Consider the following 14302-nt stretch of genomic DNA (forward strand, 5'->3'; position numbering starts at 1 on the left):
AAAATGAAGCCGAGGAAAGGTGTGTGTCTCCATACCCAGTGTTTATTTTCTCTTTTCTTCCTTTCAGTGTGTCAGATTCTACCCAAAGGCGTCGTCTCTGTGATAGGTCCCGCCTCCAGCCCCGCCTCTGGCTCTACTGTCAGTCATATATGTGGAGAGAAGGAGGTGAGTGTGGAAGATAAACACGCACACACAAAACTGTACAAAACTGCCTCTGCATCATGTGTGCATACAGTCGTGTAGCACCGTTTTCTCTCTGACTTACTATCCCTCCTACCCACACAGACGTCATGATAAATGCATCTAGAGATTCCTTTTTTTCTTGCCCATTCAATTTCTACTCATATAATTAACCGTCATCCACTTCTTCTAACTGTTTCCTCCTTTCTTCCCGTCACCTTTTATCTTTACGGCACTCTGTTCTCTGCCTCTGCCATCTTTCTTATCTCTCTTTTCAGCCTGTAGCACCTCTAATGGATCTTCCTTACTCACCGTTTTTTCCTGTTGTGTTTGGGTGGAAGTTAATAACAACATATTTGCTTTTCTCGCCTTCCCTAATCGCCTCTCCCCTCCGTTTCTCTCTCCTTCTGGCAGATCCCTCATGTAAAGATTGGTCCAGAGGAAACTCCCCGCTTGCCGTACCTGCGCTTCGCCTCTGTCACTCTGTACCCTAGCAACGAGGACCTGAGCTTGGCCATAGGAGCCATCTTGCGCTCATTCAGTTACCCCTCAGCCAGCCTGGTCTGCGCCAAGGCTGAGTGTGAGTACACATGTAGCCTGTACTATAGTTATACAGTACATTATGTTTGACTGCATGGTTGTGTTTATGATTAGGTGGGTGTAAATGCATCGGTTGTCTTCTCACAAGCTGATTCACCTACTATATGTGTGTGTGTGTGTGTGTGTGAAAATGCCTCCGTGGGAGTGTTGGCACGTTCGCACTGTTTGGGCGGATATGACTGTTTTGCGCAGTTGGACACTGACTTTGACAGTCTGGTCATAAAGTTCTGTCTGTTGTCAGAGTTCAGAACATGGCTCATGCTGCAGTCTTTCCTATTTATTACTCATGCTCTCACACACTGTCTCTTATCCACCTCAGAGGGTTGTTAGTCCAAACCAATTTAATAAATATTCGTGTTTGAAATGCTTTCCAGTATTGCAAGAACTTAGGGGAGTTGATTTAACTTGCCAGGCACTCAGAGAGCTTTAACATCACAGGGGATTCGGGGCTTAGTCACTAGCCCTCTTTATTTTCATTTTGAAAGAGTGCGTTATTGATTTATTATGCACTACCCTATCGAGAGTCGCAGGAATTAAAGGGCCTGGTCGGATGGTGGCTGTAGTATTCAATCAACGCTTTGTGAATACATGACAAGGTACGCTATGTGCTGTAGGAGGTGGCAAATTCCTAATTTTTCCGCTGAATAATTGCCAGACTTTCTGCCCAGTCCTGAGTGAAACTGAGCCGAGACCAGTTGTTGTGCAGCTGTTGACTGCTCACACCAGCCAAGTAGCTCCGTACAAAAACTGAAGGGCAATCGCATAAAGAATAAGTGGGACCACTGAAGCCTGTGAACACCTCTCGTAGCCATGTGGAAAGGGTAGATTTTGACAAACAAAAAGCTGTGACATTATGAAAAATTGATTCAATCAGTGAGATGCTTTCATTATCTCCCCAGCAGTTAAGCAGCCTCCTGCAGGTTTCCTGAAAGTAAGCTGAATTCCTTGTGGACTTGTCATTTGATTGAACTAAAAGAGCTTTGAAATGGCATCAGACATCTTTTTTTCAAATCCAGTTTTGATCATCGGTTGAATGGGTAGATAAGAGCAGCCCCTCTCATAGGACTTTCTCATAGAGGCAACAGATAGGCTGATAGTTACCATTCGGGCCAAAAGATGCAGTGGAGAGACGGAGTGGTGCGTGTGTGTAATGTATTTGGTTTGAAGGTGATCTATACAAGGTTATCACGCTCACAGACTCTGACCCACTTGGCTGTGCTATCTATCGCCATGGAGCTGGTTGCCATGGCTGCAGAATAGGTGCTAACTGCCACTCAACAGGCTTGTTCCACACTCTGAACGACCGTGTGGGTGTGTGTGGCACGGTATGTGTGTATTTCATATATTTGTTGTGTTTGATATATTTGAGTGCTCGGTTCACTTTGTCCGTACGTGTGTGTGTGTTATATATTCATGCATGCGTGTGTGTGTGTGTTGCCCCTGAGTGTACTGCATATGTGTACATGTGAGAGTGGGTTTTGGGGTACTTGTTTGGTTGTGTGTGCGGCTCGGCTATGGCACTGCAGAGTTTCAACATCAGACAATGTTTACCACCAGCTCACTTGTTTTATTCATCTTGTTTACCCCAGTGTAGAGTGGTGTGTTCAAGTGAAGTAGACAATCTCTCTTTTTTTTGCCAGTGAGGCGAGTAATGTGCGAAGTCACACATTTCATTGACACCCACTGTGCATGCATCCTAATTAAGCAACGGGTTTAGAAACTGGTCATTTTTTTCAACAGCACGTAAACGGCATTAATCTAATTCGTCCCTCTTTAGCCCGTGCAAGTAGCAGTTCATAGATATTCTGTTAAATGAGAGTGAGTCAGAGATTTTTTGGGTCATTTCCGATGTATCCTTCTCCTGCTACACCTGGGTCACAACGAGCTATCTGAGCCTAATTCTATTATGCAGTTTTCATGAGATGGATGAGGTTAAGGACAGCGAGAGGGAGAGACTGAGCACAAGGAGGAGGAGACGGTGGCGGCGTAAGAGCAAGATGGATAAAGACAGAGAGAGGTAACTAGAGCACAGGGTGAAGATGAGAGAGACACAGAGAGGTTAGGGCTTCTGTGTGTGAGAGAGAGAATAAGTGAAAGAAGGCGAGTGAGAGAGAGAGGAGAGGAAGCTGTAAAGTGCATTGATTTTTTCCCCTCCTTCCTCAAACTAATTAAAGTTTTGGCCTGGTTCAGTGATTACCCCACTGCTTACAGAGGCTTTCTTCTGCTGAAGGGCTCTGTGCGCTACCTCTCCCCTCCCCTCTGTCCCCCAGATGCCTGCCCCACCACTTATTTACATAGCTAGGAGTGCTTTACTATGGAATTACAATTAGGAAGCGGCAGAGTAGACTTTCTAGTAAAGGCTCATTCCACACACAATGTCAAGTGAGTCTTGACTGCCATTGGTCATACTCATTTTCAAGAGGAATTCACTCGAAGTGGGTGAATTGTCTCGAGTACTGTATTTCAGCCTTTCTTTTTGAGGGGATACTAAGTCATTAAAAAAAGGAAACAAAAAAGCAAAAAATTAAAATGACTACAATAAAAATAAATAATTTATTTGGCAAAAGACAGGGTTTTGTGATTTGTGATGGTACAGTTACACAATATGCCATTTTCTACATAATGTTGCTTTAAGTAAATGTTGATTGCACAATGTAATGGCTATAGAATAACGACACCAGCAGTGTTGGATTACAGTGTTTTCTCTGACATTGTGTTGTAGCAGTGGTGGCAGGGGGTAAATTTTGGTATTTGTTCCGCTTCCATGCCTGTTGGTCTGAATTTTGGGTTTGGTGCTTTAAGTGATTGCAGCACTATTTATATTTAGATTAAAGGGCTACTTCTATGCACTTGGTCCTATGTTTGTTTGTTTTGCTTTTTTTGTTAACTAGATCATAGTATTCAGTTTCCTATTTTATCGAGCTGAGATGGTAATGTTCTTACTGAGGTGGTCCACCACTCCTGAATGAATGTGGAGGAAACACTGGACTGGTTCCCTACACACTCGCTTTCACTATGCAGTTTTGTCTGCCACCGGGCACGAAATCTCTTTGGAACATGAAGGCTGACTGGCGATCCAGTCAGGCTGGCAGCCTGGCACCATTTCTATCTGCTTTCACATCTCCAATAGAGGCTAAATGAATGCATAAACTCACATTTGTCACTTGCACTGCTTGGAGGAAATTGCAAAAAGGGATACGTTTGTCTTCGCGACAGCAGTGCCAACAATAAGACCACTTGGGAACGCTTGAACAAAAAGGAAAAAATAGAGAGAATTTAGTGTACTTTTATTAATATCAGGGTTTAGAGCATTAACTAATCAGTATAGAAAGTAGAAGCAAGTAGAAGTATGTAAGTCCATTATTACCTTCCACAATTGCTGTTTCTAATCATAAAGTTGAGAAAGTGATCGTCTCTAGGAATGCTTGAAGCCACAGTCCTTCTCCAGCTGCATCCTTCCAATTTGTTGCTATTTGGTATTTGGCATTTGGTTCTTAAGATTTGTTTTGTGTGATCGGATCAGATTCCTTCAACAGTGTAATTTAAAAGGTACATTGCTGGATCACAACGAACAGTATAGGTAATGATCTTTCATCCAGGGACAAGCATAACATTTTCCCAGAAGGTTTTTACTTCAGTGCAAACCATACCATATGTGCCAACAAAGATCAGAGTTGGATACACCCACCCTGTGCAATCAAACAGAGGTGAAATATTCTCTAGGAACAAAAGTATATTTGATCATTTTGCTCTTTCAGATGCTTTGTGAAGTGTTTTCTGGACATGATCCCATTCTTCAGTGTCTTTGAAGTTTATACCAGTCCAAATTTTTCCTGATGTTTTGTTCATCAATTCGTATAATTTCTATGCAATTTTGTCCTTCTTCTAGTGTAGACTCCGTTTCTGCCAACCTTGGTATGATTACAGCGTCCCCTATTCAAAAGCATATAAAAAGTCTTTTCACTTTTCTGTCATGTGGATTTTTCAAGTGGTCTAAAGGTCTAATACACCTTTTGATACCCAGTCATCATTTCAAAGTAGCCTGCCATTCATCATGACTCTATAGGCCCACTGGTAGAGTTATTAACCTTATAATCTGGTTTTATATTGTTTTTTAATAACGGAGAAATGTTCTTACATAAAGGTGTATACCACAGCCCTTGAAATGAGACTCCTTTTAACATGTCTAAAGCCTCCTCTTCTATGCTCTATGTGTCTTGAATAAAAGCCATGATCCCATTTCAAAGTTCAAGTTAAATGCAATGTAATAAATACATTTGGAAGGCCAAGGCCCCCCTTTTCATATTTAAGTCTGTAGAGAGTTGTGGATTCTGTCTGAATCCATGAATCCCCAATTTTGTTATTTGAGTTTAAGCTTGTCATTATTTTTTGAACACATACTACTTTACTCAAATTACATACATCGCTCACAGAACTCAAACGATTATTGATGGATGAAACAACAGACACAAAGTGAATTACAAAGCACTCAAAGAGTGTCTACCTGGGGCCTCACAACCATCTAAATTTATTATTCTATTAATAGAGAATGTTTGGAAATTTGTCATGCTGTTTGGCTGATGGTAGCCATGAATTTTGGAGGGCACTTAAACTCAGTCTGGGAATATTAGGACTTTGTATCCACCTTTTTCCTAACCCCTATGATACCTTACGTGAATTATGAGCTTGACTTCCCATATGTCCTGTCACTTATCCGTAATCAGTGCTTTTTTATGGTAATAGGATGCTAATGCTCTTTCTTCGAGCCATTGGTACGGCATATCATTCATTCATGAAGATCTAGATTAGCGACCATTCCTGTGAATACTACTAACACTTGTTATTGCTTAACCCACTTAGCTAACACGTCAAGTACTGCCAGTGCGTCAGTTATTATGCAGTTTTAATACTTACGGTAGTTCGAACGGCCACTGGACATGTCACCCATAATTGCTCCCCCCGTAACCTCATTAGTGATCTCCCCAGGACACTCAAGGATAAAGCCTCAGACTCACTAACACTTAGTTATGTCAAGTTATATTTTGTCATGTTACTGCAGCTACATACATGTCTAAAGTGAAGCAAGTAGAGTAAAGTAGAATTTATATGTACACTTATTATCTTGCTGCATTTGCAAAGTGGATTTAAATGTTATGGTAAAAATGGACATACGAGCATGATTTTATGACATTACAACTAGTTTGGTCCAATATGCAACCTATACAAATGTGATGTGAAAACTTGAAAGACTTTAAGAGTTTCACACTGAAAGGATGTTCTCACAGTCATTTTTTTCTCTGTGCTCTGATTTTAAGAGGTGGACCTACGAGCATGATTTGTGACATCTCAAATAGTTTGGAAGACAATCCTAGTCCAATGTTCAGCGTACACAAGTGTGAAGTGGAAACTTGAAGCCTCCAGTGCACATACACTGAGAATGCACTTTATAGTGAAGTAGGAGACATCTTGAGAGCAACACTTAAACTTGTGAAATGAGAAAATATTTGCATATTCATATATTCTGGAATTTGTAACGAAGAAGAAGGAATGGGTGCCATTTTAAGGATTTTAATTTGGTAAAAAAAATGTTTTAAGATCTGTACGAGCAACGATAAAGGTGGATGATACGCTAAGTTTCATGTGCATGATGTGTTATATAAAATCTAGCGGCAGGCAACTAAACAGCACACTGAAACAACACCCTTTGTAGATGTGATGAAAAGTTCAAGTTCATGCTGAGATATTCTGCTCACTAACAACTTACTGAATAAAAAATCTCCTTGGTGGAGGTCATAATAGATAGAAATAAGTCCTACAGAGAGAGACACCATATTAAATGATGTCACATTTCAGTGGGGATTTACTCAAACCATCGATCATGTTTGCAAAATGACACAAATGCATAGCCATCCGAGGATAACTCACGATTTTCACAGGTCCTGCAAAGCTTACATTCTGGAAAATATGAGTTGTGTCTACTGATACAGACATTGATATGCTGCTCGGCTCTGCTTTGGCTCTGCCTCAGGCCTGCTGAGATTGGAGGAACTGGTCCGCCGCTTTCTCATCTCTCGGGAGACGCTGTCAATCAGGATGCTGGATGACAACCTGGACCCTACACCGCTGCTGAAGGAGATCCGTGACGACAAAGTGGCCACCATCATCATCGACGCCAATGCTTCTGTCTCCTATCTCATCCTCAAGAAGGTCAGATCTCGAAACATCAATACATCGCTCAGAGCCTCCCACACGTGCAGGATGTGAAGTTACTTCTGTATACAGTACACACAGCAGCACTCTGGGATTTGAGCTTTTCTCTTTAACGTTCCCATTTGGGAAAGATTCAGGTTACAGTCGTGAAGGGCGTGCAGAGCTCACCATCTGTAGAATAATAAAACAACTCTCTCAGAGTCCCACAGGGTGCACTTTTGTTGTCTTAACAGAATTAACATGTATTTTTTACCTTCTCTGCCCTCCAGAGCTGCATAGGGAACAATATTTATTCGTGTCTGCCAGCAACAATCACTTACACTCTTAAGAAAGTCTTTGACAAAAGAACATTTTGCTGGGATGCGGTGCAGATGTTACCCAGGCTTGTTCTGATTCATGGTACGGCCTGTAATGCCGATAGCCAGCGCAGTGAGTCACAGTTTGAATGCGTATGGGATGTTTTCGCTGGGCATATTGGAGCGGCTGTCCGCCCTCAGCGAAATGTCCTAGTGTTAGTCTGATGATGTAAAACTGTGATTAACGTATGCTCCCTCTCCCTCCTCCTTTCCTCCCCCATATTCTCTCCTACTTTGTCCCCCAACTGTCTCCTTTACTCTCTGCCTCTCAATAACCCTCCTCCTTTGCCCTTTCTCTCCCTCCCTCCATCAATCTTTCCACATCTTCCCTTATTCCACATTCTGTATCCCACCTGCCCCTCTCACTCTCTCTTTCTCTTTGTCCTACAGGCGTCAGAGCTGGGGATGACATCAGCATTTTACAAGTACATCCTCACCACCATGGTAAGAGCTCACCAATGCTACCCCATCCTCTCCTCGGCTTTTTGTGGCTCCACGTTCACACGTTCCTCTCTCCCACTTTGTCCCTTTATTAGCGGGCAAAGGTGCTAAAGCGGACAAAGTGTGAGATAGCGGGAGAAAAGAGGGGTGACAGAGGGAGAGAAAAGAGAGGGGAGATGAAGGATGAGGAGAGGGAAAGAGAGAGAGAAAAGATCTGAGAAAGGAACATACTGTACAAAGATGTGGAAGTGCAGAGGAGGATGGCAAAAAACATGGAAGAAAAAGGGGTCTGAGGTGGATGACAGACAAGATGTGCCCTTTTTCTACCTACCACCCTCTCTACACTTCTGGTGTTTTCATCTGCTTCTTTGATATCCTCCCCTCCCCTTCTACCATTTGAATTAATGTGTCACTTTATGCTTTGCGCCTGATTTTTGTTTTTTTTATCCCCTCTTCGTCCTCTGAACATGGTGTGCTCTTGTGCTTTAGATGTCTTGTGTGTGTATTTCTGTGAGAAGCTACTGGAGTCATTTCCATCAACCTCTCTTTCCCCTCTATCACTGTTTTACCCTTTTCCTCGCTGTCGATATCTTCATTACTCCCTCCTCCCCCGTTTTTTCGTCATCACACTCTCTTTTGCACAGTATTATTAAAGATCTGATACAATATTGTCACTCATCTGAATTTCTTCTCATCCTTTCTAGGACTTCCCCCTACTGAGACTCGATGATATCGTGGATGAGCAGTCCAACATTGTGGGTTTCTCCATGTTTAACACCACCCATCCCTTCTATTTGGAGTTCATCAGGAGTCTCAACCTCTCCTGGAGGGAGGGCTGTGACCTAACGTATCCTGGCCCTGCGGTCAGTCTCGTGGACGCTTGAGTATTCATGCATGCACATGTTCAGGAGTCATTTTCGAAGCCTTGTTTGTATGCCACGTAACATTAAGCTACTTTATTCCTCACTCTGATTCATGGAGCAGTTAAAGAGATTCAGCTAGTCTTTTGCTTGTATTTAATGGGTATTGATGTATCCATCTGTGTTTCCTCCCCACTGGTTTACTCATACCTCACATCTCTTCTCTCTCTCTCCTGTTATTTTCCCTGCCTCCATCCCTCTCTCCTCATTGCATCTTCTCCCTTGGCTCCATGTCTTTCCTCGCTTTGTATCCATCCCTCCCCCCCGCCCGATGCCTGTCTCCCCCTCTATGTCTCTCTTGTTTCCTCTCCCCCCTTCCACAGCTCTCGTCAGCGCTGATGTTTGATGCGGTGCATGTGGTGGTTGGGGCGGTGAGGGAATTGAACCGCAGTCAGGAAATCGGAGTGAAGCCACTCAGCTGCACCTCACCTCAGATCTGGCAACACGGGACCAGTCTTATGAACTACCTGCGCATGGTAAATGCTTACAACTCAACATGTATTGTCAAATCACTAATGCATGCTCATAAACATGTACTCCTGAAGGCTCAGTTTAATTAAATGTTCACTTTTTTAAATGTCCATATTTGATATTCACATCCATTGTAGCATCTCAATGTGTTATCGTCATAGTCAAGATGTTTCTTTTTTACATTAGCAAAATACATTGGGCTGCAGCTACTGATGATAATTTTTTTTTATATTAATTCATAAATCGTTTATTCAGTAAAATGTCAGAAATTTGTTAGAATAGTGTTACAAAATAATGAAAATACCCTTTAGAACAAGGTGACATCTTCAAATTAACTTTTAAAGCAAAAAAGCCAAACATTTTCCTGCTTCAGTAAAATGCTGCTTTTCTTCATTTTATGTGATAGTAAACTGAATCGTTGTGTTTTGGACTGTTGGTCTGATAAAACGAAGCGTTTAAAAATGCCCCTGTGCACCCATTGTTGATAAATGGTAAAATTATACGTTATTGAATAACCTTCAGTCATAGTTATTTTACTTTCAACAAACAATGAAATGCTTATAAGCCATTTATTAAGCATTTGCTAGATCTGAAGAAAAATGGCTAAATGATTTTTTGTTAAAACCAAAATTACTGCGATATATTAAAATCAAGCCTAATTATGGCACTGAACCGTATCCTTCCTCTGGCCCTTGAAATTGGCAGATTTAAAAATACCCAGGAGGACAAAAGAATGTGTGAATGATGCAAATAAGGAGAAGTTGAGAATTTATCACATTTTCTTCTGTATTGTCTTTATTATGAAGAATTCATGTGCTGAATGAAATGTCTGTTCAACATCCAGAAATCTTTCGGTGCACAGATGATGACAGAATGGATTGGTTGTTTAATTTTCATGCTCATAAGTTGGCTATCAAATGAAACTAGCATGCTAAACAGCTAGTCCTGGGTCTGAAAACCCCTTTTTCTTGACAGTCCAAAGCTCCTGTGCTAGCAGTGTCATGGCTAATTGATCTAACTGAGCTAATGGCTGCTCCCTTTAGCAGCAGTTAGCAGATACTCTGGTGAGATCCTGCCCTCTATTTGTTCAGAGTATAATCCAACAGGTGTCTAATTCTTACATATTGCACCTTTGACTATACATTTTCACTTTTTATCAATGATAGTTATTTTAGAGTGTTACCACTGAATCGTTACTGAGTAATTACTGAATAACTGTGATTTAATGGCTATATAGGAGATAATGATGAGTTACTAGAGAACAGACTGGGAGATGGCATATTAATAAATCATTAGGTACAGGAATGATTAGTTCGTAAATACTGTATCTTTACTCTGAACCAGCAGCTGAAAGACACAAACTTGTGACGGCTCATTAATGACTAATTACTAAACCATTAGTTACTATTTTTGTGCCTCCTCAAATGAAGTGATACATAACACTGAGTCCTTAACTTTACCTTTTTTCTGGCAGTGTACTTGTCATAATAACGAAGTAATGAGACTACTTAGGAGATTGTGATATGTTTCTGTATATCCTGACATCTCATGGATAAAACGGAAAAACTGTCAAATTTATTGTTAATGAAGATAATTGTAGCCCTCCTTGAAACATTTCCAATTTCTAATGAATTGAATTAGAGAAAAGAAAGTACTACTAGCAAATGTTTGGCACTTTTGCTTTGAAAAATGACTCAAATGATTGTCACTAATCAGAATTATTGATTGATGACTGCTGTACAGCTACACTCTGAATCACCATCATCTCATATTGCATGTAACATCTGTCTCCTGTTACTCTTTGTCATCTCCCATCTCTGGTCGCCTGTGTCTGTCTCTCTCATCGACGACCTGTTGTCAAGGCAGCCCGGGCCCCATCCCTCATTGCCTCCGCCCCACCGGCCCGACATCTGCCTTTGTTAGTCAACATCATGGTGTGCTCCATCTTCAGCACTGTGCCATTCATCATAGATCTCGCTAACTGTGCCAGCACCTGGGTTTTGGAGAGCTGAGCTGTGAGGTGCAGTTCTGAGTCTTATTAGGGTGCTGTTGACTCCTTTTGCTGCTCCATCTGAGCCTCTCTCGCTCAGTCACTTTCTCCTAGTTGATCCAAAACTGATCATCCATGTCTGGTCCAGCCTCAAACACTTCCTGTCTCCCTAGCTCTTTCTTTTTTTCTGTCTTTCACCCTCTCTTTCCCCCTAATCACTGTAGATAGTACCTGTTTGCAAAACCATGATGGATAGTGAGAAGAAGATTGTTTGTTTTTATGTAAAAGATTGCCTGTTTTTATTTCTCATTCATTGTTTCTACCTACTCCACTCTCATTTTCTTATCTTTCCTTCCCTGCTTTTCCCCTCCTCCCTCACCTCACGCTCTCCGTCTGCCTGCCAGGTGGAGTACGACGGTCTGACAGGGCGTGTGGAGTTCAACAGCAAAGGTCAGAGGACCAACTACACCCTGCGGATCCTGGAGAAACACCGAGGAGGCCACAAAGAGGTCAGGAGTCACCTGTTATCATGCAGCAGCCAGGTTACATCGCCCATAGGCTTACGGTTAGTTACAGGTCGGCCGTCTGAGGTCACAGTGCCAGGGGAGGCGTTTAACACTGAGGTCAGCATCATCACGGACTCTCCTGATAGTATCCAAATATCTTTCCTCTGTGAAGCTTGTTTGATGCGTTTCACCAGACGGCACTGTAGTGTAACCTGCCATTAGACGTGGGTCATGCAGTAGCTGCAAATTTGTATTCACATTTACTTTATCTGAAGGCTATTGGAATACATTAGCTGCTTGTATAGTCCATCAATTTCATTTCATTAAATTGAACGGTTGCTGAATTTTATAGCAGGTCTGCAGAGTCGAGTTCAGAGTAAGTATTGTTCTTACAGTCGTACAGTAGGAATATGTTTAGATGTTTGGACTGTTGCAGATGTTTTGTTTTTTCTCAGCCAAAGCTGGAAGTTGACCTGATATTCTCTGATATCAAAACAAACAAAAATGGTATTTTATTAACGCTTGATTTATTTTCTTCCCACGGCTTCAAACAGTGACATCAATTTGTTGGAATCAGTGTTTGTAATTTGCCTCGAGCTCAGTTCAGAGTGTACAGTATGTTCAGAAACATCTTCATCTCTGCTAATCCTATATACAATACTGCATACAATATTTATAAGGAGTCTTAATGGAGTTTATTTTTGTCTTTGTCTTGTCTCGTATAGAACCGGACCGTCTTGGAGATAGATTTTTTTAAAGTAGTCATGATTCCTAGAACCTCTTGAACTCTCTTGAAACCACAATTCAAAAACACTGAAATGTTATTATGTTGAAAAGATTGGTTCAAGTATACCTGCTCCTTTGTCTACTCACTGCCAATGCCGATGGAAAATGGGCTGAAGTTTCGTAGTGCACAGAACATTTCTCGAGCTTCTCAGCAAAACAGCACTGCAGTATTCTCGAAAACATCTTAGGTAGCTGGGGAAAAAATAAAATAACATGGCTCCATGCAGTTAGTCTGGTGTAATCCAAGTTTCTGGAAGCCCTGAGATCCCAAATTGATTTCAAAAGACCTTATTTACACCCTTTTCTTAACTGTAGCTGCTAAGCTAAAAGTGTTCGCGTTCACCTTATCTGAGGTGGGTGCACAAGCTCAACTGAGCATTAAGGGTGTAAATAATGTCTTTGAAATCAATTTTAGTACTCGGGGCTACCAGACGCTTGGATAAGTCTTCACCGACTTCAGTTAATTGTCATTTTTGGATCAAATCCTTTAAGCAGCACCCTGTAGTTTTTTTTCATATTGTTATGATACATACAACATCAGGGATCTTAGCAGTAGGCCTGAATTGAACAATCAGTTGGGTTTAAGTTCCATTTAGCTGTGAAAATTGTGAAATTGTATTGTGACAATATGGTCATATCATGCAGCTGTTTATATGAATGATTAAGATCAAGCCTAGATTAAAAACTACCAAGCGTTTAAAGTGAGGATGTCTAAGTTTTGCGTATCCCCCACTGTGCCCACAAGTGGCAATTACAGGATTATAAGTGAAGAGGAATAGTGAAACGTTTGCAAACTTACTCAATAATGTTAGTGATAAAGCTGCTGGTCATACCAGACAAATTAAAGCTGTAGCAGCAAAACCCTTCCCTGACCCTGAGTCTATTGAATTTTAAGCAAGAGCATGTTTCATTGCTCACTTTTTTCATTCGTAAGAGGAATCGTGTGTCACTTCTTCTTTGAAAAGTTACACAGTCTCGTTTAAAAGTTTTTGTTCTACACATTCCTTCTCATTCATTTTCCCTGTTACTCTGGGCATTTTATCTTTCTGATGTACTGGTTACAAGCCAAAATGAATTTGTTCGGGTTAGTTGGACAATGTGGGAAACCAAAAAAAAATGTTGTCAGCCCCAGCCTGCGAGGTGTTCAAGACCATTTTGGTGCATTATTCTGTCAATACAGACTCGGTGAACATTAAAGAAAAAGGTGAGGGACAATTTTCAGTGGGTTTTCACCTGCATTTCAAAGTCAGGACTAAATGAAGCATAAGCACACACATCACTGCGGATCCAGACTGGGGGAATTACGTCGCGGTTCATTGACTGGTGGAAACACTTTCTCTCCACCTTCCCTTAATACATCTTGCTGTTCTCTACTATAGGCCAACTGCCTTCTGTGCTAACACTAAATGCCACCTGATAACCGTACTTAAACCTGGATGTTAACTCTGCGGGAGAGTTGCGATAATTAACACTTTAACTCTGTACACCTCTCTGCACAGCTGCACACACACTGACGGCAGGCAGTGGTGGCAGGGAGGAAAAAGAACACTCTTAAATGTCAGGGTGGGATAAAGAGTGTCAGAGAAAAACTGTGACTCTGTCTGAGGAGTCATTACCTCTCCTCTGACCTATTGAAAGATGTACAGTATTATCTTCCAAAGAAATGCCTCTGCGAGCTGCGGTTCCGCCCCTGCACATTGGTTAGGTCATAATCACACACTTACGTACCTAAGCGACTTTACTGTCGCCATAAAATGGAAATATGTGAGCTGTTGCTTTATGCAATTTGAGGTGTTAGTGAAGGAAAATAGACGTGGCAATGAAAGTCTGGATCATGAATGC

The 14302-nt window shown here is 41.6% G+C and overlaps 1 protein-coding gene across 2 annotated transcripts in view; it reads left to right on the forward strand.

Moving 5' to 3' along the window:
- Positions 1 to 14302, forward strand: part of grik5 (glutamate receptor, ionotropic, kainate 5) — a 37384-nt gene that overhangs the window by 5600 nt on the left and 17482 nt on the right. For both annotated transcript variants that reach the window (XM_073485192.1, XM_073485193.1), the window contains exons 3-9: positions 68 to 165; positions 595 to 760; positions 6809 to 6987; positions 7737 to 7790; positions 8492 to 8650; positions 9031 to 9183; positions 11573 to 11677. In XM_073485192.1, the coding sequence (XP_073341293.1) occupies positions 68 to 165; positions 595 to 760; positions 6809 to 6987; positions 7737 to 7790; positions 8492 to 8650; positions 9031 to 9183; positions 11573 to 11677 (914 nt within the window). The remainder of the gene's footprint in view (positions 1 to 67; positions 166 to 594; positions 761 to 6808; positions 6988 to 7736; positions 7791 to 8491; positions 8651 to 9030; positions 9184 to 11572; positions 11678 to 14302) is intronic.

Source organism: Pagrus major, chromosome 17 (assembly GCF_040436345.1).
Source record: "Pagrus major chromosome 17, Pma_NU_1.0".
Lineage (NCBI taxonomy): Eukaryota > Metazoa > Chordata > Actinopteri > Spariformes > Sparidae > Pagrus > Pagrus major.